This window comes from Anas acuta, chromosome 19 (assembly GCF_963932015.1).
Source record: "Anas acuta chromosome 19, bAnaAcu1.1, whole genome shotgun sequence".
Lineage (NCBI taxonomy): Eukaryota > Metazoa > Chordata > Aves > Anseriformes > Anatidae > Anas > Anas acuta.
Genome location: NC_088997.1, coordinates 6,977,675 through 7,002,311, shown reverse-complemented (window position 1 = coordinate 7,002,311; position 24,637 = coordinate 6,977,675). Strand labels below are relative to the sequence as shown.

Genomic DNA, 24,637 nt, shown 5'->3' with positions numbered 1-24,637 from the left:
GACAGGATATGTCTGTACAGGAACGCTGAAATCCCATGTAATAAACCTGTTCCTCTTTTTCTTACTGGACAAAACCAGACAGCATTGCCAAGTGTCATTTTGTTGCTGTAGGTGTGACTGTGCTGAATGGTTTTGATGACACAACAGCGTTTGTTAAAGGATCACGCTTCTTCCACAGCACAGCTTCATTTTCAAGAGCACAGAAGTTTGTTCTGAACAGACAGATGGCCTCAAATCAGCTTCTGCTACAAATGACTGCTTGAATCTTAGGTAGAAGGTATGATTCAAATCTGACTGCTGGAGGTGCCAAGAAAAAAAATGATAGCTGCTGGTGTTGCAGTCTGTTGCCCAGCTTATTCTCAAAATCTGACTCCTGCTACTGAGAGCTGACAGCAGGGTTCAGAGATGACAAACGATCAGAAAATAACACAGTCTGTGCAAGCCTCTGGTCTGAACTCTGTCCAAGCTGTCTCTGCAGAGGAGTCAGCACTGGCCCTCTGCAAATGCAGCGCTCTGCTCCCCAAAGATATAGGTCACACACAATCTTTGTGATTTATCCTCACCGTTAGGGCATGAATCTTCAGCAAAGGGTAATTACTTTAATTAGTTCTCAGTGTGTTGTAGTGTCTGTGGAGAGACGCTTGCTTACCTGCCCCCCCGGAGAGGTGATCTCTAAAGGAACTATCTGGAGTGGGTGAGAAGATGCCTGTGCCATAGGGATACAGCTAACTAAACGCTGGGTGATGCGGTGCATGCATTTTGTCTCAGAGCTGCCATTGCTCAGGACAGCCTTCACAGAAATAAATGGCCCACCCCTTCCCTGCACCGCCTTGTTTGTGTTAAACTGCTATTTGATCGAGCTCATCTCGGTACAGACCTGGTTCCTTATGCACACCTCAGAAATAAATCAAGTTGTAAAAATACTGTACTTTATTTTTCAACCCAAATTTCCTAACATGATGCAGTTCTAGCCCCCCCTTGCTGATCACACTGGTGTTCCTTGAAACGAAAGCGCTATTTCTAGCAGTTCTTTACCCAGCTCCTCGTGCCTTCCTCCAGTGCTGAACTCTGCAGACAGCTCCCTGAACGTGACGCAGACCCGCCGGCGCTCTATATTCTTGCGGTAAATCGCGTGCTTCCACCTGTAACGTGCGTCACCGTGCAGCACCACCAGGGACCTTCTGGGTAAGTGAATGGCAACGGTCACCTCTTTGCTGGGAACAAGCCTTGGGGATAAAACGTAGTCGGTTCCCTGTTTGTTTGAACTTTTGCAGGCTGACGTCTCTGTAAGAGATCCAGGGGGACTTAATTCCCCGCTTTCTTTACTGAAAGTGGGAAATAATTGGATGCTGTCCTCTGAATCACAAGACATGGAGAGCACGGTGTTTGAGAGCAAGTTTAAGCTAACCAGACGCTCTCCCCAAAGCCACCAGTCATCAAAATGTGGGTCGATGGCAGAACCTCTTTCTGGCCTGTAGTCCAGATTACATTGTTCAACAGGTAGGAAACCACCTAGCACAGAGCAAGCCTTCATTTGGGTCACAATCTTTTTGCTAAAACTTGGCAAACCTGTAAAGCTACCAGCTTTCAACCTCTGTTTCTTGAAGTTCACTTTGGGTCCGTAATCCTGTATGAAAAGAAGAGGGGAAAAGCCGATGTTAAGGGAAGGGAACATCTGGGACAAGTCTTTTTGGAGAGGCTGTGATCCCTGTGAGACTGTGATCACAGTCAAGTCTTTTGAGTTTTGTTCTCATCTGTGTTGGGTCTGTCTGGGACGGAGTCACCTTTCCCTGCAGCCCACACAGTGCTGGAACAGCTCTGGTATCACCCCAGTGTTGTGTCTCTTGCTGCATAGTGCTGGCACAGCATCAGGACCCCTTCCAAGCCCCCAGGAGCCAGCAGGCTGGGGGTGGGCGAGGGATGGGGAGGAGACATCGCCAGGGCAGCTGACCTAAACCAACCAAAGGGATATTCCATAACACCTGATGGCACACTCAGCAATAAAAAGGGGGGCTCTTGTGGGGCAGGGGGCTGTTCCTCCTGAACAACCACGATGTGTTTTCAGGCCCTGCTTCCCAGGACGTGGCCGAACACCGCTCGTTGATGGGAAGTAAATAATTTTTTTTCCTTCTCTCTGTGCTTCCACGTGGCCTTATTGTTTCTTTTGTTTCTTTTTCTCCCAGCTACCCACCTGAGTAAAACCAACACAGTCCTTTTTGGCACCCAACGTGGGGCCTGAGGGTTGAGATAACAGTAGAATTGATTGAAGTATTTACAACTAACATACTGCTAGTCACAATGTTCGGTTTTCTATTAATATTTTTCTGTGTGACTATGTTGTATGTAGTCCATTCTCTGTTCTCTTTCTTCCTCTACATCCGATCAGAGAACATGTTGAAGTCTGTGTTTGGTTTCGTTATCATGCTGTGCTGTAACATGCCTGCCTTCAGTTTTGTCTGGTACTCAGGCCCGGCATTGTTATCATTCTTGTCTCCTGGAGATTATCTTTTTGGAAATATTAAGAATTACACCATCTTCTTTTTCTCCCCTAGCAGTCAATCTGTGAATAATATGGGGGGTGGTGCCTTCTTCTTCTCTCCCTGCAGGCTAATCGCAGCAGCCTGTGAGTATTTTGGATACCCTTGGTCAGACGTTATCCTCCTATTACTACTTCTAGTATTTGTCTTCCTCCCTAAGGTCAAACAATTTATTAAGAATATCATCCAAGGACCTGCCCCGAGACAAAGTAGTTGTGGGTGGCAATGTGGGGGGGGGATTTGGGCAGGTGCGTGTCACAGTTTTCTCTTCTGATGATTCTCAACTTCACCCCTGAACAAGTGCAAAATCAAAGAAAATTGGTAGAGTGTTTGAAAAACATATGCCCTGATGCTGGCAATACCAGAGAATTCCACCAGCTTGCTGCACTCTGCTGGGGTCTGGCTTACACCTATCACATGCGAATTAACACTGCCCAGCACCCTCAAGGGGATGGGGAAGTTCCTGAATTCGATGATGAGATAACACACACTGTGACCACCCCAGAGGACCGACCATCTATGGGATCAGTCATCCCATATTCAAGACAAAACAGTGAAAATGGAAATCAGGTCATTTAGTAAGGGAAGAAGCTCCTCCTAAGGAGGAGGGGGAAGAGGAAAAGGCAGGCAGCTCTAAAGCAGCAGCATCACGGCAACATCAGGGAGAAGAGACCAAAATCATAAATGAATCAGAAACTACTCAATCTCTGTCCTTAAGTGAGTTGTGAGAAACACTAAAGGATTTCAGTCGTCATCCAGGTGAGCACATCCTCACCTGGCTGCTTTGATGCTGGGACACTGGGGCCAATAGCCAACAGCTAGACAGCAATGAAGCCAAGCAGCTGGGATCCCTCTCTGAAGAAAGGCTCGCTGATAGAGTAATTGGGAGAGAGGCACAGGTTCTCAGCCTCTGGAGACAACTCCTGGCAGCTGTGAAAGAAAGGTATCCCCACAAGGAAGATATTGTATATCAAGTAGGCAAGTGGGCCACTAAGGATAAAGGTCTGCAGCACCTGCGGGTATTAGCTGTGCTGGAGATGATTTATGGTGATCTGAACAATGCCCAGACACCTAAAGACCCTGATGAAGTCCAGTGCACGGTATCCATGTGGTGGAAATTTGTATGGGCTGCACCCTCGTTGCATGCCAGCACACTGGCAGCAATGGACTGGGAGGAGGGGATGGGGCCAGCTGTGGATAACGTGTCCAACCAGCTTCATAAATATGAAGAAAATCTCTCTGCCCCAGTATGGGCCTGCATTTCAGCTGTGGAGAGACTGTCCCAACAGTCAGAAGAATACACAGCTTCCTCCTCACCTAGATGGAAGAATCTTTCAGCCATCGAGTGCCAGCATTCTCCGTCTCAAGCAAGGGAGAATCCGGGATGCACACTGCGGGGTACCTTGTGGTTTTATTTATGTGACCACAGGGAAGATACGAGGAAGTGGGACGATGAACCATCCTCGGCCCTAGTTGCTCAGGTACGTGAGCTGTGGAAAGATACAGCAGCAAGAAAAGGGATCTAGGAGGATTGCTGCCCCAGCTTCTCTTGGGCAGTCCCCCAGAGGCAGTAGAAGGGCTAGTATTACTCCTGACCCTGACAAAGAGGCCTCTGCTTCACATTTGGAAGAATTAATTGATAGGTGCTCCAACCAGGACCAGTGGGGCCCTGCCTCTGGCCAGGTAGAGGAAAGAGACAACTGGATTTACTGTGGATTGATGTGGAATGACTGTGTGGATTTGATGGCCTGGCACACCAGAACCACAGAAATACAAAGCTTTAGTGGACACAGTCCCACAGTGTACCCTAATGCCGCCAGGCCACCACAGGGCAGAACTCATCTGTATCTCTGGAGTGACGGGGGGATCCCAAGAGCTAACTGTATTGGAGGCTGAAGCGAGTCTAACTGGGAATGAGTGGCAAAAGCACCCCCATTGTGACTGGCCCAGAGGCTCCGTGCATCCTCGGCATAGACTACCTCAAGAAATGGATCCAAAAGGGTACCGGTGGGCTTTTGGCATAGCTGCCCTGAGCACAGAGAAGATTAAGCAGCTGTCTACCCTGCCTGGTCTTTCAGAAAACCCTTCTGCTGTAGGATTGCTGAGGACTGAAGTACAGCAAGTGCCAATTGCGACTACAACTGTGCACCGGCAGCAATATCGCACCAACCGAGACTCCCTGATCACCATCCATGAGTTAGTTCATCATCTGGAGAGCCAAGGAGTGATCAGCAAGACTTATTCACCTTTTAATAGACCCATATGGCCAGTGCGAAAGTCTAATGGTGAGTGGAGGCTAACAGTGGACTGTCAGGGCCTGAACGAAGTCACACTATCACTGAGTGCTGCAGTGCCAGACATGCTGGAACTCCAGTAGGAACTAGAGTAAAAGGCAGCCAAGTGGTATGCTACAATTGATATTGCTAATGCATTTTTCTCCATCCCTCTGGCAGCAGCATGCAGGCCACAGTCTGCTTTCACTTGGAGGGGCATTCAGTCCACCTGGAATTGACTGCCCCAGGGGTGGAAACACAGCCCTACCGTTTGCCATGGACTCATCCAGACGACACTGGAACAGAGGAACGCTCCTGAACACCTGCAGTACATCGATGGTATCACTGTATGGGGTAACCACCACATCATCTAACCTGGTGACCTGGTCACCAGTTTGCGAAGTGACTCTGTGAAGCTATATTAATCTATGGAATTAGATTTCTCACCTCTACAGCAAAAAAAAAAAAAAAAACAAAAAAAAAAAACCTACTTTTCTTCCTTTAAGATTGCAAAACTATGCCTGAACACGCAACATGGAGTACCAATTGTAACTATCCTATACTTCTGTAAGCAGCTGATTTTAATCACAAGTAATTCTTGCAATTGATTTCAGAAGAAGCTTCTGAAGAAGAGCTTTTAATGCAACATGTAAATGATTTGGGTTTTGAATGAAAACAGCTTTGTTCTTAGATCCCTCTGGAAAAGGAAACATGCTTCTAAAGTCAAACCTGTTTCTTTCGACCAGACTGTGATGGCTTCCATTCATCGCGGTCCATCAGTGCAACCATCTCCGCTTCTTCTTCTTCACTAACGAACTCCTCTGTCAAGAACACCCCTGGAAATGGAAATGCCCAGCCAGCAAATTCCGAGTGCTCATTTCCTTTCGCTAAACCTGTTGCTGGACAGTAAGTGAAATTATCTTCTCCCTGTGGAAATAACAATGGAGATGAAAGAAGGAGCGGAGAGGGAAACTTATCAAGACGAGGTATTCACCCTATTTACCCTGGAACCGTGCTGCTGTGCGTGGGACCTGCCTGCACGAGGCACGAGGGATTTCACAGCTGCTTTTTGGGAACAACTCCTCCCGGGGCTGGGTGTGCTAACAGCCCCAGCGTTACAAGCAGCTTCGAGCAGGGTTTTCTTTCCTGGTACTGTCTTTATCCCACAAAGACAGGGTAGCACGGATGATCCCCAGTGCCAGGCGTACAGGGAGATCGCAGCCCCCTTTCCTGCTCACCCCTCTGACCCCTGCCTGAGGAAAGCTGCCCGGAGCCCGAGCAACCCCCGGCCCTGCCTTTTCTTCTTTATTTTCTTTTCTTCTTTATTTTCTTTCTTTTCGGCCACGGCTCCACCGGGGCCTGTCCCGGGAGGGGGTGCCGAGGCCGGGCCTTGCAGGGGGCGGCCCAGGGGGGATCAGGGCAGACCCCCCCCGGCCCCATTACCCCCTCACCGCCCCTATTACCCCCCCTACCCCCCCAATTACCCCCTCCCCGGTCCCCCCCGCTCCGCCCCGCCGCCGGCCCCGCCCCGCCGCCCCCTCCCCGGTACCTGCGGGGGCGGAGCGGCCTGAGCGGGCCCCTCGCAGAGCAGGCAGGAGCGGATCCCCTTGCAGCCGCAGCCCGGCCCCTCACCGCCACCACCACCGCCCGCTGCTTCCTCCTCCTCCTCCTCCTCCTCCTCCATCCCCGCCACCATCATCGCCGCCTGCGCCTCAGGATACGGCGCCTCGCCGCCCTCCTGCTCTCCTCCTCCGCCCGGCTGCAGGTGAAGGGGGGCGGCGGGGAGCCGGGGCCGGGGCTGAGGCGGCGGCGGTGGGGAGCGGGGGCTCGGTGCAGGCCGCGCTGCCGGCCCGGGGAGCTGCTGGAGAGCGTGGTGGTGATGGGGGGGGGGGGGGGTTGGGGAGCGGACTCGGTTTCCCAGCAGGCCCCGCGGCACCGTGCAGCGCTCCGAAGCCGGGAGGCGCCGCGGGGGATGCTGGGAGTTGTAGTCCCGCTGCCCATCGCACGCCCCGCCGGGGCGCCTCAGGCCGAGGCCGGTGCCGGTGCCGGCCCTCACGGTGACCGAGCTCGGGGCCAGCGGGGCGGCGAGGGGACACCGCGAGGCGCCCTCCTCCTCCCTGCATCGCCCCGGCTTCTCCCGAGCTCCCAGCCGGCGGCCCGGCCCCGGGCGGTGCCCGTTGGGGTCACCTCAGGCCGCCTGTGGATGGAGCCTCGGGGACAGGGGCACCCTGCGGGCACCCCCCCGGTGTCCCCAGTGCCTGTCCCCGGGGGTGGCCGCCGGCGGTGCCCCCCCAGCAGCCGGCATCGTGGCCCCGGAGCGCGACATGGCGCTGGCGAGGCCGCGGCACGGCGGTGGTGGCGATGCCAGGGTGCAGAGCGAGGGTCCCTCGTCCCCCCGGCACCCACCTGGCTGCAGAGCCAAAGCTGAGCTCGTTTTGTTCCCCACATCGTTTCTCCAGCCCGAATTGGTGCTGCCACAGGGCTGTGGGCTCGGTGAGGTGCGGCCGTGGGGACGAAGGGCCTGGCAGCACATCACCGTGTGCCCTGAGGCTCCCCCGTGGTGCCACGGGCAGCAGATCTGGGAACGACACCTAGCCAAGCACAGGGTGACCAGGACACCCGCAGTCGTTGGTGTCGAGGTTTTCTTACAGGTATTCAAGCTTAGTGGGGTTTCTTGGGTCAGCAGGGACAGGTTTGGCTTTCACTGACAGCTCTGTTGCTTGAAGGATCAAGCCCTTGAGCAGATGCCGTTCAAACGCTTTTTTCAGGCTCGATTTTCTCTTTTCCCCGTATAAAACCATGTAATATTCCATATATAAAGGATTTTCCTTACTTACAGGTATTAACAGAGCATCGCCCATGATGGTCCAGGCATTGTAGGCACATTACAGTAGTAACATCAAGCCTCAGGACTGCTTACGTGTCCCTCCCGATTTCCCAGATTGGCATTTAGGCAGCATTGAGGCTAACACAAAACGACAGCAGAGAGCCTGCCTTGGAGCTCTTTTCTCTTTATTTCCCTCTCTTGAAATCTGTGTCAGAAAGAGTGGTAAACCATCAACCAGTAATTTTATGAAGTTGCTTTGGCCTTGTCACTCTTACTGTTCCCAATATCTCTATCTGCGTGTGTGCACACGTAGGATAGAATATATCTGCAACAATGCATCAAAACGTCTGGTTATAACCAACAAGGTACAGAATGCTGCTGTTTCTACTTCCTTAGTGAAGAAACAAGGTTACTGGGCGGTGGGTATTTACATTTCTGGTAACGAATCCAGTTTACCAAAGTTGTAGAGGATCCAGAGGTTGTCAGCCAAGAGTCGGTCCACCTGGTCAGGCCAGCGAGTGCTCTGTGTCAAGGCCTTCAGAGGAAGAAACCCACGACAGGTGTATTTATTCTGACTGTTGCTGTTTGTTTGAAAGCATGTGGGAGTTCTTGGACCAGAGCCTGGTTGCACAGGAGAGGTACACGCTGCGTGAGTGTCCCTAATCCCGAGTGCTGTCACGCTGCAGGCAGTTTTCATTTACATCAAGCCTTTCACTTTAATAGCCAAGGGAGGTAGCACCAATGTTTTGGAGATGGGTTGGGTCAGCTTGGTGGGAGTACGTGCCCAGGTTTATAACTCTTCCTGGTATTTCCCTGTCAACAGTGAAAAAAGGCTACTTCAGAAGCAGCAGCTAACCTCATAACGTTTTTTTCTCCCTTTTGGAGTCAGTTGCAAAGGACTTGGCCTCATCCCTGTTTTTTTTTTTTCATCAGGAAGGCTACAAGGAGAGATCCTACAGCTGTGTAGTGATTGCAGCTGAGGGGTGAAGATAAACATGTCAAAAATTACTACAGAACTTCTTTTGGAAAGAGCGGTTCCAAGATCTACAAGACTACGAAAGATCGAGACATTAAAGTAAGTGCAGACAGGAAAATTCCAGATGAATTCAGCATGGGCGATCCTTTTTCAAGAGTCTTTGCTGAAATAGGAGAGGCCAATTCAAAGTACAGACTTAGAGATGGCATTCTCTGTGTAGGATCAGTGAGCGCTGGTGGAATTGCAGCAATTACCACCTCTCTTCACCATACAGATTTTATCTATGCCACATTCTTTCTGTAAAACTGCTCAGGGCAGTTTTCTGATTTCCTAATCCTAAGAAGTGCTCCCTCCCTGTCACCAAAACACTTCTGTCCTTGGTAGCAATTGCTCATTGTAAATAAGAGAATCACTTCTGGTGTGGATCTAGAGGATTTTCTTAACATTTTGGCATTATTTTCCTTTCCTCCATCACTTTTTATCTGTTCTACATCTGATTGTATCAGTACCTCAGTCATGGCAGAAAGGGAGAGTAAACTCTGATACACTTAGAAACCTCTAAAACAGTTTTGTTGCTCAGATCATTAATAGAGTTCATTGAACATAATAAATGTATTTCCAAATGTTTAATATGGTGGAATTTCGCTATTTGCAAACCGGTCATTCCGAGTGACTCCGCTAGCCAATATCTGGCTGGCACCTGCATTGTTTTTGTGGCTGATGTAGGAGTTTTGGGTTTCATATGTAGTCTTTAAAGTTACTTCTTTGGTTTTGTCTTGTCATGAATTATTTGTTTTCAGAGAGAAACTCAACAGGATATCCAAAGACTGTAGGTCCCAGTAATTTGGGTAACAAAGTGATGGTCAGGTGTTTGAAGTTGTGAACTTCTACAGGTAGCTCTTTCCATACAGCTTTGTACCATGATTTTGAAGAGTAATATTTCAGAAAGTCCACTTGGGGAACTCTGTGCTGAGTTTCTCCCAGACTGTTGAAATCCCAAGTGATGTTCTGCTTGAAATCACAGTGACACAGTACTCACACTCAGCTTTGCAGCCAGCTGGATTCTGTTCAGCCTTTCTCATGTACTTTGACTGGCTAGTTAGGCTTCTGAGATGGCAAGCGAATGAGATGTGATCTTGCTTTCTGAATTTATTTACCCGTTTTATTAATATTTTGTATATATGTAGAAGGCCCCCCCCCTTTTTTTTTTAACTAGTCATTATAGATGGATATTCTGTTTGTTAAAGGAACCCAAGCTTGCATTCTCAAGAGACCATGGCAGTCAGTGCTGGAAGTTCCCTTTGGAGTTCGGCTCAATGGTCTAATCAGATCTAAATGATCCTCCTTATAATACGCAGTTTTCTGCTTCTCACAGTGAAGGGATATTTTTCCCCCTTCACAAATACTGTATCACTTCCATATACAAGCATAAAATGCTTTAATTTTGGTTGCAGCATTGCGATTTTTTAGGTAGATTTGCATACTTGCCAGTGGAATTATTTGGAGCAGAACTTGCTGCAAAAGAAATGGAAAAATCACTTTTTTGATTAACTTTTTGGGAGCCTTGCAGTTTTGTGGTGCTTACACCGGTTGTGCGATTTCTGCTAATTTCTGTAAGGGAGGGAAATCATGAATCTAGAGCATTTTATGGAGAATGTAGACTGATGGCCTAGTGAAAAAGTATCTTGTATTGTCACAGCTTGTGCTGTTGAATTTACATTGAAAAGGAATAAAATACCAAAGTTTTTAGAGGCTTAGTAATTTTTCTATGAACGAGAGCATTTTTGGTAATTCACTGCTGATAATCGGCTCTGTTACCCATAGGAAATCTATCGGAATCGCAGGTTGATTGTACCACAAATACTTTAGCAGACTGATCGTGTCTGTTAGCTCAGACACAGCATCTTTTCCATATAGGCATGCCTGCAGGCCAGAGTGCTTCAGTCAAGAAAAAGCAGATTTGGTCAGATTTACCCTGTGAGCTGTGCTAGGCTGAGGGGTGCCACAAGGTACAGCCTTGTTTTTCCAGTGAAATGCAGATAATTCATGTTCTCTCTTTCTTTCAGCCTGTCCAAGCTGCAGTTGAAGACTGGAGACTTAGACCCGCGTTTGTTTTCCCGTCTGAGGCATCTGCAGAAACTAGATCTCTCCGATAATTTATTGGACAAATTTCCCAACAGTCTAACCCTGCCTGATCTGCGTGTCCTAAACTGCAACAACAACCAGCTGGAAGATGTAACTGCTCTGAAACAGTTCCCTCTGCTTGAGGAGCTCACTTATGAGAACAATGTGTACTTGACAGTGAGTTACTTCCCATTTGTACAAGCTATTAAATAGAAGGGACAATAAATGGCAATTATGCCTAGTTCTTTTATATTATTCTTGGGCAGCAAGTGAGGACATCTTAGAAAGTAATTAGTTCTTCTGCTCCCCTTAATCATTTTATGCCACGATTTCCCAATCTGCAGAAGTGATTTGTCCAAAACTATGCAGAGGTTAAAAATCTTGAATCTCCTCTTTCTCAGTTTAGGCATCTGAAGCTGCAATTTTCCATGTGCTTTAAACCAGCATCAGCCACCTCTGGTGTCCCCAGGTGCTTGTTTGCTGTTGCACGCTGGCAGAAGTATACGTGCAGCTGTATGGTGAACAGAACTGGGGGACTGCTCTGACCTAAAACTCCCCTGACCCGAAGAAATGCTGCTGGTATTTACTTCAGGCAGGGCCTTCCTCTGAATTAGATGTTCAGAGTTAGAGGCTGTGAACAGAACTCCCTGCCTTGCATTCAGGACAGAGCCTAGTTTCACCACCACCACCTTGTGTTGGATGTTCGGTACTGCAGAAGGCGAGGCAGGATTTTTGTCTCTGTTGCTGAAGATCCCGATTTCCAGTAGAATTTACAAGTAAAAGTTGGTATTTGTGTCGGAAATGCTGAGAAGATTTTATGAAATGTCCTTTCCTGAGTAAATACGTTCTGCTACTTCTTGGCTGTATTTTAATAAAGAGCAGTGGACGTAAAACTGAAGCAAGTAGCACGTGTATGGTTTTTGTGACTCTAATGTCTTCTCCTTCTAGCTCAACGATGATTATAAAGTGATGTTTCTTTTGCAAAATCTTCGGCTACTGAATGGCAAGGATATAACCAAACTGGCTAACCATGTGAGGCGTGTCAATAGTCGTAAGCTCACCAGCAAGGTAAGATGTGTGGTGTTTTCTGCATCTGTGAACACCTGAGAAGTACCTCAACACTGTGCTGCAGTATGGGCTGTGTTGTAAAAACCTCATTGCTACTTTTTCTGATCACTTCTTGCATTTGCTCTGCTTGTTCTGTGTTGGGCAACTTCTGCCTTCAGCTTCAATCAGTGTGAGGCCTCATTCTGGGTTTCCATAGCACTGCCGTGCTGACTCTTGGTGTGCCCGGGCTGCCAAACCAGCAGGAACTGACAACCAGAGAATTCTTGTGTAGCAAAGAGGATTTGTCAGGAGTGTTACACAGGAGCAGAACTGACACGGTCTGTATATGAGCCACCGCTTTTCTAGGTCACCCAGTTGCTATTCAGAAAAAGGGAGAAACCTGGTGCTGATGTAACAGCTGCTTGTACCTCTCCATCTACCTGATGTTACTGTCCTGGCCCCAGGGCCGGGGAGCTAAGAGACAGGCTGAGGATAATCCTGAGTTTTCCAGCATGCACCAGGAACAAGGATTTGTCCTTTCGTTTTCCACTCTCCGTGTTTGGAGATGTACTTTCACTTACATGCACAGTAGTGCACAGCTCTTGACAGATTCTCCCTGCAAAGCATGTTGTGATCTGGAGCACACATATTGTTTTATTGAAAAAGGTGTTTTGTTTTGTTTTTTGTTTTGTGCAGTCCAGCTCTTACTATCTGTATTCTAGTTAGCTGATCTTGTTAATTCCTTCTGTGTAGCAGTGGTGGAGAGATCAAATACTGAAGTCTGTGCAGGGTCACTGTGCTAAGTGACATCTGTGTAATACCTTACACTTCAAAAGGTCTTGGGGAGGGCTGCTCAGCCCCTCATCCTCCAGGCAACTGGGCATGCTTGGCTGTTGGAATGGTTAGTAATGAGACACCAAATGCTCCCCCATGCTGTTCATTTTGTGCTGGTAGCTGTGCCCCAGATAGCTTTTCCTGATGGTACTGAATTGTACCTGGCTGCCCAGTTCCTGCTGCTGTGTATAAGCACAGGCTGCTTTTTGTGAAATCTAAATATCTTTATCTGTGAGTGGCGATGGCGTGTATACCAGCCGTGCTCATGAGCTACAAGAAAACTCCCCATTGTCCTCTGCCTGTTATAAATAGCTACCTGCCAGGTACTCCCTGTCAGTGGAGCACAATGTGAGACTTCTTCAGACCACTTGCTGCGGAGCTAGGGGCATGAAATCAGGCGTTGGTTCACATTGACAGTATCTTCTTAGCCACACAACCTTGGATCAGAGGGAGTGTGTTTCCTGCTAGCTGAAGTTGTGGTTTGAACACCGATCAAATTGAAGCAGTACCAACACGTAGCTAGTGGAGCCTCAGGGTTGGTAACTTCTTAGGTGTTTTCACAAGTACAGTTTTGCTTTTCTGCTCTGGTTTCCTGTAGTATTTCATTGAACAAACCCAGTCTTTCTGCCTAGGTTACCGCTCACTGGGAAAAATTCTTCCGTGACCAGCTTCCTGAGAAGTATACAGCTGAGCAAGTGAAGTCCATCAAGAAGAAGTTCCTCAAGTCAGTACAAACTAACGTAGTATATGGACCCAGCTCACTCAGTGAATTCACCCGCTGGCGGGTAAGTTGCATTTCACTCACCATCCTGTTTTTCAGGCAAAGACTCTACATTCTGAACAGATTTGGTTAAAATGCTGTGTGGGTTTGAGTTCAGGGGACTTTTTCCAGAGACGTGATACCACTTTTTCTGCTTTTCTTTTCTGGTTTGTTAGGCACTTACAGGAGCACTGACACCAAGTGTGCACCGAGATGCAATGGCAGTCATTAGACATTGTTTTTTAATTCATGAGCAATGATGATGCTTTTACTAATTGACAAGACTGCAGCATCCTTAGTACTTAGTTATTTGCAAACAGCAAATCACTCTAATGGCAGCCGTTAGTCTTGATGGAAGGTGCATGAAAGGAGAAAAGTTAATGACAGAAGTGTAGATACTCCCAGTGGAGAAAGATACCGTTCAGTTTATAACATTGGATTTAATTGTATGTATATTGGCTTCCATCCCTCCTTTGTCTTGTGTTATTGCTGGGCTGTTGTTTTCTCACACACATACCCTAGAAACGCAAGACAAAGTGAAGTTCTTGGATCACGTAGCATAGCTCTAGCCAGCAATGCAGGCCACCACTGATGTCATATGTGGAGGTGAAAAGTCAAGTCCAGCAGGCTGGGTTTGTTTGTTTGTTTGTGTACCCTGCCTGATGCACTACAGGGTGGTGGTTTTCTCCAGGAGTCACTGGAATCACTCCGTGTTACTGTGTGGTCGTGACTTTACTGGGTTCCTTTGCGACTGCATGTGCTTTCCTGAAGGAACAGCCTCACCCTTTGCGTTTGTCCCTCTGTCTACGTGGTGGTAACTCTAGCTGGCTGCTGAAGTGCTGTGGACTGAGTATGTCTGCACTCCAACCTCTGAATGACCACCCTGTGAGATCAGACTGAAGCACACTGTGGAGAGGCAGAGTGAGGAACCTCCCTGCTCTCCCAGATTTGTCTGTAGAGGACTCAACCTGCCTGGCTGGCAGCTACCCCATCTGAAATTCACGTAGAATAGTGGAAGCAGATACTAAAAATCCAGCAAACCAGCTCTTGTCATTACATGTCACAGTTTGACTGCTGCTGCTTTTTGTCTTTTTTCGTACATATCAACTTATTTGCTTCTAAGGTGAAAATGATTGCAGAAGAGTTTCTGTCTTACTCACTGGGTCTGGAGTTAAACACAGATACTGAAACAGAGGAAAAGGTGGATGAAGATGAGGAAGAAAGTACAGAAAGCCCCAAGGAAGATGCAGAGGATGTAAGTAAGGTAAGTGATTTTCCATTTACATTAACAATTCTTTTTTTTTTTTTCTTTTTCTTTTTTTTTTTTAACAAACTAAGTAGCACTTGTCAGCTTACATGGATGGTGCTGTGGTAACTGGAGGGGCAGTGTCAGGCTCCAGTCTGTAATCTGAGGCTTATTTTTTATGGCCAGACCGAAGCTTTCCCAGCAATGAGAAGGTTGGGTTGCTGTCCAAGAGGAGAGAGCTTCTCCGTTCATAGGAGACCCAAAACATTTCATGAATGTAGACCTACCCCCTCCACCCATCCTTTCGGGAAGGGAGATTTTTAATGACAACTGGGCTGATATATGGCTGGGTTGTGATGGTGCTGTTTGAATGATTGCCCTGTTTGAAATTACTTCAGACTGGTCCATGGGCCAGATTTGTTTTTCCATGTCGTATGAAAATCACAAGTAACTGGGGCAAGGGAAGCAAGTTGAAAACCAGACTGTCGTTAGCCTCTAGGAACTCCATGGCTCTGGGCTTTCTTGATTCTTAGAACCTAGTCTGTGACTGTGGGAGGGTACTGGCGTTTGAATAAAGAATCTCTCTTACTTATAACCTGCATGTCTCGGGGAAGGTAGAAATCTGCAGAAACTGACAACATGCCTTACAGGTCGTGGTAACGCCCAGGAAGAGGAAAAGAAATCGTTCCAAATCAGGCTCTAGAAAAAAGAGGTCCAAGTCCCAGGCAAATACTGAGAAGGAGGCTGTACTTAATCCCAAAAAGTCCAGTGAAGTGCAGGATGTCCCAGCTCCTGAAAAAGCGAGAGCATCGAACCAGCCAGACAAAGAGGCAACCCCTGACCAGGAAGCTGAAGGGACACAAAAGAATGGAGAGCAGTTTCCCAAGGGGCAAAGCAACAGAAGATCCAGCCAGCTGACAGGGGAACAGAAAAGCCAGGAACAGGAGAACGGGGTTGTTAACTTGACCCCAGTAAAGAACTCCAAGGGCAAGGTATGTTCACCAGCCTTCTCGGGCCAGGCTTTCAGCCTCTTGGTTTAGTGGGAAGAGCCACATTCAGATTTCAGCAGAGCTCGACAGATCTCGGAGCTCATGACTGGCCAGATATATTGTGAGTTATAGTTTTGTTTTGTTTTGTTTGTTTTAAATCTCTCAGAGGTGTCAGGGAAGGCCCCTCCCCTGAAGACAGTGAATTCCCTGCAAGGGATGGATGGACCAGCGCTCTGAGGTGGTGCACTGAAAGCCTGTTCTTAGAAATGGGACTGTCATGACTTGCTCTCAGGTCAAACTGATGGCTGCATGGGGGAAGGTGTTTCCCTCTCAGCTCAAACCAGTGGGGATCTAAAGGGTTTTTCACATTTCTCTGCAGCAGAATATGAAGGTCAATGCTGGGGTCTGATGGGCACATCTTTTCTCCTTGCTGTTTTGGGAGTCTTGAGCACTGGTGGCACCTTAGTCTCTCCTGTTCTCTGTAGCACAGAAGGGCTCAAAATACTTTGGTTTAACTGGAATTACTGTGTTCAGTAGAGGGTTCTGCTGAGACAATCACAGGCATGCCGTTCAGACAAACCACTGTCAGGGGAATGAATTGTCTAAATGTGGATGGTTTATTGTAGGAGGATGTCAGTGCAGAGCCATTGCATTTTCTCCAGTGTCACAGTAAAGGCAACAGCCGTGAGGATTTTAAAACGCAGCTCTGGTCCTGTGTCTTCGAGCCATTGCTAGACTGTGGAGCCAGGAAAGGTGAGCTCTTAAAGAGGTTTGCAGGATTTCCAGAACCACCTGGCTCTGGAATCCCAGCGGACTCCATGCGTTAGAACCCAGCTTCTTCAAGCTGTAGTCTCCGATGTCAGGATGAGACTTGCGTACACACTTCTTCTTTGATTTTGAAAACAGGAGTCTGGGAGAGCACCAGGCAGTGATAAACTGCAGTCTTCGTGTGTTATCCGTGAACCTGGGAACTCCTCACCTATTCTTTTCATCTTTCAGATCCCATTGTGAGCTCCTCCAGAACTGTGGCGACATGTGGAGGGGAATCTGTCTGTCTGATTGACTGTGAAACAGGGGTGGTGCTGAAAAAATATAAGGTGGCTACAGAGGTATGTTGCAAATAGGAACAGTAGAATTAGATGGGAATAGCATTATCCATTGTAATTGCATAGGTATATACATGTACATGTTGTAAACAATTCTGAAAGAGAGTTACAAGCATTAGTGTGGACATGTCTTAAAATGCTTAAGATAGTGAACATTTCTTGCTTGTCCTTTTAGCCTTTTATTTTATTTGTGTTAATTTAAAATATTATTCTGCCTCTTTTCTTCACAAAGGCGTGTGTGTGTATCCAGGCTGCTAAGAAAGCCTGACAACATGGAGTAACAAACATCCTGTTTCAAAAAATTGTGTTCTTCTGAAGGTTTTTTGAGATACAATATTCGGGCTTGAATAGCCATGTAGTTTCGCCTGGATTGCTCTGTGACAGTTACTCAGAGCTAAGAGCCACCCTGCCAACTGCTCTCTTTCATGCTCTTCCTGTTTTTTTTCTGTCCTAGGAGTTTTTCAGCGTTGCGTGGACAACTCTCCCAATGGTAAACAGCGACAGTCGGAAGAAATCTCACAATATCTTGGCAGCTGCAGGGAGGAGAGGGATTGTCAAACTGATCCATGTGGCGGCTGACTTCTGCTACGGAGAAATAAAGGCTCATAAAAAGCCCATTGCTACTGTCTGCTTCAGCCCAACACAAGAAACTCACCTCTTCAGTAAGTCTCTAGTTCAGAATCTCTTTAGCTTTAGTACCCGATCTAGAAACGGCTGGGCTTCCTGAGCAAGGGGAGTTGTCCCCAGTGGAGGCAGGTGCGGGTAGGTGAATACAGGGACCACACACACATACACAAAGTATGGGCAGATGTTACACACAGTTCTGTTAGTCTCGTGTGGCACTACTCTAGAGAAGTTAGGAGTTGTTTCAGCCACAGTCTGGCTCTTCAGCTGAGGTGCAGCAGCTCCTGTTTCTCGCTCGGTAGCTCCCTGGTATGCCAGCTCTCCGGCTGGCTGTCACGCAGGAACCACAAACAATCCCAGGAGCGGATCCGTTCCGCAGGGACGAGTAAGAAGAATGATAGCCTGAGTGGCGTGCTGGGGGCCAGGCAGCAAATGGTCAGCTAGCAGGGCTCTCTCCTATCAAGCATGGCAATGGGGGCAATGCAGCATGTAACAGCCTGTTAGGTTTCATTTTTTTCCAGCGATCAAAGCTGCACAGCTAATTGCTTTTGAATAAATGAAAGTCTTTTGAGTCCTGTGCCTTATCAGAAATTTCTATCCAGGTCCTGAGGTGGAAGTAAGCTTTGCCACAGTAGTTCCCGCAGAGGCTTAAGGAGTGGTGGGAAGTGAACCATCATATTACAGGTTGCAGCTGCATTGTTGGGGTTGTAAAGTAAGCTGTTACAGAGTCATTCAGACCACACCTGCACCCCATAGTACATTGTTTTTCTTGCCTACAATTGCTCGCGTCCTGGACCGGTTAGACTGCTCCATGGGCCATTAAAAAGTGAAATTGCTTTAAAGCATGGGCAGCTGTAACGGATACTTTTTCAGAGTAAGCTCAAGAGTGCAAAAAGCAGAACCCTAAAAGGATCAGGAGGTTGCTACCACATCCATATAATGCTTAGTTGTGAAGGGCTGACTGCCTTGGCGGTGCTGCTCAGGTGTAGACAGCAAGGCTTATTTTATTGCAGAGAAAAATGTATAGTAATAACCTGAGAATTTTGTATCCCTCTTTGGGGGCTGGACACTAACCTGCTTGAGTGATGCCACCTGCTCAGGATCCCCATTGCTCTGAGTACTTGACTAGCCTTGTTGCTATTGCAAGTGTACCAGCTTGGTGACAAAGGCAGTAAAAGCCTTTCTATTTTACAGTCCCTAACTTTCCTAATGGGAGCTGCTGTGGATGCAAATACACAGAAATACATGGAATACAGTGGAATCTGCCTGAGAGTAGGGACTGGAGCTCACCTTTTCCGTTCCACCAGAACCCATGACCAGAAATGTGACCTTAAATGCGCATTAATTAATGACCTTGTGAAGCCACAACTTAGTAACAGACACCAGGAACCAAACTTCCCTTTAATCTGCTCCTCTTAGAGCACAGGATAAGAATTACTGAATGTGCATGTTTAACGATGTCTGTGAAGTGGTGTTCAGCCAGGAGCTTCTCTGACTGCTGCTGTGCTTTAATGAGCTCTCTAATGCCCCAGGCGTAGAGCGTTACAGTCTGTGACACAGGTAGAATTGCCAGCTAGCACCAGAAGAGCCAGATGAGCAGCGGTGTCACTACCTGCTTCTCTTCTGTGTCCCACAGCTGCATCCTATGACAAGCGAATTGCACTCTGGGATATTGGGATTCCAGACTGTGACTACAATTTCAAAGCAAGGTAAAGGTTCAAAAACCAGATGTGGCCAGTCCAGGAGCCTGTACCTATCACTTTGCAGCACCACTTAACTGTTCGTTCTCTTTTTAGCCAGCTGCTGGTGCTGGAATCTTTCTCTGTACCCTTACGGATTGCCCTGGTCCCCACCTGCCCAGAGCAGTACCTGCTGGCTGGCTGCGAAGAAGGCTGCTTTACCTGGAATATAAAACTGGAAAAGGAACAAAAAAACAGGTGAGAACCAACAGTTTAGGGGCATGTGTTTGCTTTCCATAACAAGAAGAGGTAATCCTAGCTTTATTTCCGGCTGAGGAGGTCTGAGCAAGGAAAGCAGCATGGCCTACCAAATGTAAAGGAAGCAAAACACTCCAGGAGTTGGACTTGATGATCCTTATGGGTCCCTTCCAACTCAGGATATTCTTTGATTCTATGAAAATAGCAGTCCCTTAAGCAAACAGGCTCCTGCTACATTAAGAAGCCCAGGTAGCCAAAAACACAGGTTCAGGTGGGAATTCATCAGCTCTGTCAGGCGAGAAACTAACAGATTTCTATCTCTTGGGGTCTGTATCTAAGCATCCTCCCAGTACTGCCCTTCCACAACCTGAATCACTTCACCTTTCCTCCCGCAGGCCTTTCGAAGTCACATTCCAGTTTCCCGATGAGGAGGGGGAAATGACGACATCTCACAGGGTTGATGGTTTGGCTTTTCTGAATGATGACGTTGTAGGTGAGTGTAAGCACAATTGCCAGATCCACAGAAAAAAAACAATCAGGTGCTTCAGTGGGGAATGAGGAAGCAGAGGGCGTGACGGGAGTGTAGCTAACACTGTAGATTCTTGAGGGCTACACTGAATGGTGTTGCCTCTTTCCATAAAATATGGTTGGAGGCTGCAAGGTCGTGTCTGAGCAGAGATGGAAAAAAGACTCATCAGGGAGAAAACTTTGCTTAGTGGTGCTGAAGTGAAAAGGAAGAGAGCCCCGTTGTGTTTAAGGGCTGGTGGAAGCAGCGGTTCTTTGCAGAGGATTTGGGGTTCCTACATCTCAGAGGCTCCTAAAAGCACAGAGTGGGTCTTTCTGAATAGCCTGTGCTCGTTCCACAGTTTGGGAACCATGTGGAACAGACTCCCTTTGAAGCCTCAAATTATCTAGAAATAAAGCAAAGGAATCGGAAGTAGTTGCTGCTGCTATCGGGTCCTGTGTCTTAAAAGCCACCTTCTGGATGCGCCCCCTTCCCCAGCTGTCCTGAAGCTCTGCACCCCTCAGCAGCTGACAGCCTGCCATCTTCCTTCCTTAGCTTCCAAGAGCTCCAAACCGGGGTGCATATACTTGTGGAGCTGGAGTCGGTCTTTTGACACGAAGGGGAAAGGATGCCAGCGGACGGTGTCGGCGGTTATTCTGGCTGAGCTGGAGTGGTCCACGACAGACTTGTCCTATCTCACGCTCAGCACCTGCCCAGGTAGGCAGCACCCTCCCTCAGCACAAGCGGCGAGGCCGTGCCAGTCACTTCAGCAGGGGCAGCCACACTGCTCAAGATTTACTTTTAACAGTCATAAATGCCTCCCCTCTCACCCTGTAGTTGCAGGCAGAGGGCTGGATTTCATTCCCAGGCCAAGAGAGCGCACCTGGCCTGCTGCCTTTGCATGACAAGAGCTCGTAACATGCAGCGCTGCAGGCAGGCAGGCACCAGTTGCATATAAATAGGAGACTGTTCCCTAATTGCTAAAGGCAGAGGTGCTCTGCCCTGATGTGATGCAACATGTCATAGTGCAGCTTAGGACCAACAAGGAGTAAAGAAACTGAGCCCCACTTTTCAAACCTAAAAATACTAACTAAAATCAGAAGAAATCACTTGTTACTGGCTTTTCTCTACTACACTAAGAGAGTTCTGTCTTAATAAATCAAGTTTTTCTCCAGAGCTAGGGATTTTAGTTATTTTGTGCCAGGCAGAATTTTGCTGAATTGTCATCCTCCACGCTACACCAGTCTGTAAAGCCCCACCTTACAGCAGAGGGGACTCTCAGCTCCACTCTAGTTTTCCAGCTTCTTCTTTTGGTCTCACAGCAAAAGAGCACGTGTTCTGTGGTGATGAGAAAGGAAGCGTGTGGATATACAACCTCTCAAACTACACCACAGCTTGGAGCTCTGCAAAGGCAAAGCGTTCAGACAAAAGAATCCCTCCCACACAGGTAGGTCTCGTTTACCCGCTGCGACTGAGCTGTGCCTCTCTTCCTCCCAGGGGCAGCCCTTGAGTTTCTTGAGCACCTTTACACCAGAACAGGCCTGGTATTTTCCCTGCTTTCAATTAGTTGCGAATGTTAGGTAACCTCCAGAGCGTGACCAAGGCCACCTCAAAGCTCACACAAACAACTGTGACAGGAATTACGAGCTGTAAAGCAAGTCTGTTCACGCCCGTGTTCTGCAGCTTGACAGCTTCTCCTAGCAAAAGGCCTCTCTGGAAATAAAAGTTGGTGGTTAACGCGTACAGCCCAACACCACGGGCTGTTCCTGCGCCCCGTTAACTGGCAGGCAGCTGCTGTTTCTCCCTGCCTGGCTGAGGGGAGGGTAAGCGCAGCAGCTGCTCCCCAGTAAAACTGCACACAGGAAAGGGCAAGCTCCTTGCATTTGTTCTTGCCCCCTCCCCTTTTGCTCCCTGGCCTCTGAAAACAGCCATGTTTTGGTTGAATGCTGTTCCCTCACAGATAAAACTGAACGGACTGTAGCACAAACAGCCACAGAGGCTGCGAGTCAAGCACAGTCTTGAGCTGTAGCAGTACAGCAGTGCGATGTGACGTACTGCTCAAATCAAAAGTCAGTTCCTCCAGGAGTGAGAGGGAGCTGCTTTCAGCTCTTCTGTTCTGATTTTAAGTCCTTCTGCATTAAATGCTGGTCCTTTGGGAGGACTAGCATAAAGGTGCACCCTGTGGAAGTAGAAGAACCCTTTTATTCAGCTCCCCCACATTGGTAGGGACATGAGAGCACTCTGTTCCAGACCATCATCAGTATCATCCGGGTTGCAGAGACAATACCCTTCCTTTTTTACACAAACTCTGTTCTCCTCATAGATTCTCAAGTGGCCAGAGCTCCAATCAAACGGGGACCATCTGAGTGAAATCCTCATAAACAATGTGATAACAGACCCTACTTTCACTTACCTTGTTGCTCTAACTAGTGTGAACATAACAGCAATTTGGAAGAAGTCATAGTTCCTTGTACCCAAATTTCATTCCCGTGCTTTGAAATAGTGCAGTATTAGTGACTGTTACCCATGTAACCATGAAGTTTTCTAGACCAGCTATTACATGCAAAAGAAAAAAAGGTAAGAGTTTGTTAAACCCATTGAGTCATTGTAAACATCCAGTTTCTTTTACTGTAAGTTTTCACAATTTGTGCATTTGTTTTATAGAAATGACACTTAATAAAACAAAATGCAGATCTGTTGGCAGTATGTAGACTTCTTGAAAAGGACAAGCAGAGATCTACTGCAGTCACTCAGCAACTCATCATTCCGCAAGTACAGTCAAACTCACCAACAGTCGAGTATAAGTATTTGCATTAAGTCTCCAATTAGAAAAACAGAAATCATTTTAATGAATTATCATCAAATCAAACACTTTCATCCTCTTGGCAAACTGCCCGTCAGGTACAAAACCCCCTCAAAATATCTCTGCAGCTGTGAAAAATTAAAAATAAGTGGGGCAAGCAGGGGAACACTTGCCATGAATGAGGTTTAAATAAAGCACTCAACTAACGGACGTATTGTTCTTCATCAGAAGTTCAGTCCACTCTAAATGTGAGGATTTCACTCAATTCCTTCCTGTTTGTCTTTGATGGCAACCTGTAAAATACACAAACAGAAACACACACTAAGACAAGAACTGTCACTGAGCTAAGGAAGCTAGTTTAAACATTGATACCATCAGCCTTCTATCAAACACAAAAACAACTGCAAAACAACAGGCTGAAACATCTGTGGAAATCTCAATGCCATCCAAGCAAATAAAACTTAAAACATATTTGTAAAAGGGCTGCTTGTGCTTTTACCATTTACCAACACATCCAAAAACATCTGTGCTAGCTAGTACCTTATTCACAGTCGTCCCCATTGCTTTTGTCTGAATACCTTTCAGGCAGATAAAGACCCAAAAATCACAGATTGTACAGTTGATCATGATTATAAGTGGTCAAGAAAATGAAAGTGATAAAAAAAAGAAAACCACAGAAGATTAGCAATTTTTTTTCTACCCTAGTAAGACTGTGAGCCAACTACAGAACTGTTACAGTGCACCCGTTTAACTCTTGCAGAGCACATAAATAACCCTCAGGAGCTGCCAGCTCTCACCATGCCCTGAAAGGAGCTGTCTGAGTAGCCAGACCCAGCATGGCTTAGACAAATTTATTGCCATAAAACAACAGCAACTCTATCAAATACCAACGCTCCCTTTGGTTAAAGTATATGAGCAGGTTACAGTTAAAAAGAAACAGACGTACCCTGAATCTCTCCTCCAGGAGGGACAGCTCGCTGATCAGATCCGTGATGGCGTTGGTGAAAGCTTCCTGGGGGCTGTAATCAGGAGTGGTTTGGACGCGGATGATGATTTTGTGCTCCAGTGGGTGTGGGACCTTGTACCCTGCAAATAACACCTGAGGGTCTTTCAGTAACTGCCTGAAAGGGGAAAGCAGCAGTGAACAAGCACATAGCACACATAAAAACGTTTTCTATTTAAGAAAGAAAATTAAAAAACACTTTTCCATAGGCTTTGATGGCGAAAATATTAACACCAGAGCTGCCTTGCCTTCACCTAACATATCACAACGTGCCTATTCTGAGGTAAATTTTAATAAAAAAAACGAAACCCGCCCCCAAATGACCCCAACCCCGCCTCAGCTCACGACTTGATGATGTTCCCCAGCGTGTGGTCCTCCTTGTTGATGGTGAAGAGGCAGGCGTTGGGCACCTTCGTGTCCTTGTTGATGGTGATCCTGCGCGGCAGACGGGGCCGTTACCTCAGGGGGAGCCCGTCCCGTCCCCACCCACCCCCCCCCAGTCCCCACCAGCCCCGTCCCTGCTCACTTCTTCTCTCCCTCGAAGAGGAGGAAGGACTCGAAGGCCGGAGGCGCGTTCATGGTGCCGCCACCCCCGCCGCCACCTCCTCTTCCTCCGTCCCCGCCGCCACCATGGCGCCCGGCCCCTCCCGGCCGCCCACAGCGGCCCCTGGAGGCCGGGAGGTCTGAGCCCCCCGTGAGGGTCCCACGAAATGGCGGCCGGGGCAGCGACCCTTCCCCACACACACAAACACACACCCGTGGTGTCCCCAGTGCCACCAGAAGGGGTGTTAGTGGTGACACTAACAGGTAATTTTTTCTCGATGACTGGGACCCTTCCCCTGTTTCCCCACTGACTGGGTAATCCAGGTTCATAATCTGTCTGGTGCTTCACAGCCAACTGCGGCTTTCAGTTGCCGGCCTGTTATAAATCAAATTTCTTTTGCCTTTTATCCTCTTTGAGGTGGTAATGGTTCTTACACGGTGATTTCCGCCTAATTGCTCTAAGGATTCTGGTTGTCTGCATTTTACAAGGTCGCCTCTTAAGC

General features: G+C 47.8%; 3 protein-coding genes across 4 annotated transcripts; 1 reads left to right on the top strand and 2 right to left on the bottom strand.

The window, feature by feature from the left end:
* Positions 1-907: 907 nt before the first annotated feature.
* On the bottom strand, positions 908-6,509 carry ALKBH4 (alkB homolog 4, lysine demethylase). The gene is made up of 3 exons (XM_068656162.1): positions 6,360-6,509; positions 5,540-5,737; positions 908-1,627 (listed from the first exon to the last, which is right to left on the bottom strand). The coding sequence occupies exons 1-3, from the start codon at positions 6,507-6,509 to the stop codon at positions 986-988; spliced, it is 990 nt and encodes a 329-aa protein (XP_068512263.1). The 3' UTR covers positions 908-985.
* LRWD1 (leucine rich repeats and WD repeat domain containing 1) lies at positions 6,449-22,482 on the top strand. Of its 2 annotated transcripts, none has more exons than XM_068656158.1 (16): positions 6,449-6,575; positions 8,571-8,712; positions 10,680-10,914; positions 11,686-11,805; positions 13,251-13,403; positions 14,502-14,642; positions 15,275-15,616; positions 16,240-16,366; positions 16,613-16,722; positions 17,174-17,381; positions 18,980-19,052; positions 19,140-19,280; positions 19,676-19,773; positions 20,341-20,502; positions 21,108-21,232; positions 22,109-22,482. In XM_068656158.1, the coding sequence occupies exons 2-16, from the start codon at positions 8,633-8,635 to the stop codon at positions 22,247-22,249; spliced, it is 2,256 nt and encodes a 751-aa protein (XP_068512259.1). In that variant the 5' UTR covers positions 6,449-6,575; positions 8,571-8,632; the 3' UTR covers positions 22,250-22,482. The 2 variants fall into 2 exon arrangements, with proteins under 2 accessions (XP_068512259.1, XP_068512260.1); XM_068656159.1 differs by lacking the exon at positions 6,449-6,575 and adding an exon at positions 8,074-8,286.
* On the bottom strand, positions 22,388-24,270 carry POLR2J (RNA polymerase II subunit J). The gene is made up of 4 exons (XM_068656166.1): positions 24,118-24,270; positions 23,937-24,026; positions 23,535-23,709; positions 22,388-22,881 (listed from the first exon to the last, which is right to left on the bottom strand). Exons 1-4 carry the CDS (start codon positions 24,168-24,170, stop codon positions 22,846-22,848), a joined length of 354 nt encoding a protein of 117 aa, XP_068512267.1. The 5' UTR covers positions 24,171-24,270; the 3' UTR covers positions 22,388-22,845.
* Between the last annotated feature and the right edge of the window lie 367 nt (positions 24,271-24,637).

Coding starts and splice junctions, on each gene's coding strand:
- ALKBH4 (XM_068656162.1), bottom strand. CDS start 6,509: ATGATGGTGGCGGGGATGGAGGAGGAGGAGGAGGAGGAGGAGGAAGCA. Junction 5,738..6,359: donor AGGCCGCTCCGCCCCCGCAG/GTACCGGGGAGG, acceptor TTATTTCCACAG/GGAGAAGATAATTTCACTTA. Junction 1,628..5,539: donor AGTCTGGTCGAAAGAAACAG/GTTTGACTTTAG, acceptor CTTTTCATACAG/GATTACGGACCCAAAGTGAA.
- LRWD1 (XM_068656158.1), top strand. CDS start 8,633: ATGTCAAAAATTACTACAGAACTTCTTTTGGAAAGAGCGGTTCCAAGA. Junction 15,617..16,239: donor TAAAGAACTCCAAGGGCAAG/GTATGTTCACCA, acceptor GGTTTATTGTAG/GAGGATGTCAGTGCAGAGCC. Junction 21,233..22,108: donor AAAGAATCCCTCCCACACAG/GTAGGTCTCGTT, acceptor TTCTCCTCATAG/ATTCTCAAGTGGCCAGAGCT.
- POLR2J (XM_068656166.1), bottom strand. CDS start 24,170: ATGAACGCGCCTCCGGCCTTCGAGTCCTTCCTCCTCTTCGAGGGAGAG. Junction 24,027..24,117: donor CTCTTCGAGGGAGAGAAGAA/GTGAGCAGGGAC, acceptor TCTGCCGCGCAG/GATCACCATCAACAAGGACA. Junction 22,882..23,534: donor TCCTGGAGGAGAGATTCAGG/GTACGTCTGTTT, acceptor TGTATTTTACAG/GTTGCCATCAAAGACAAACA.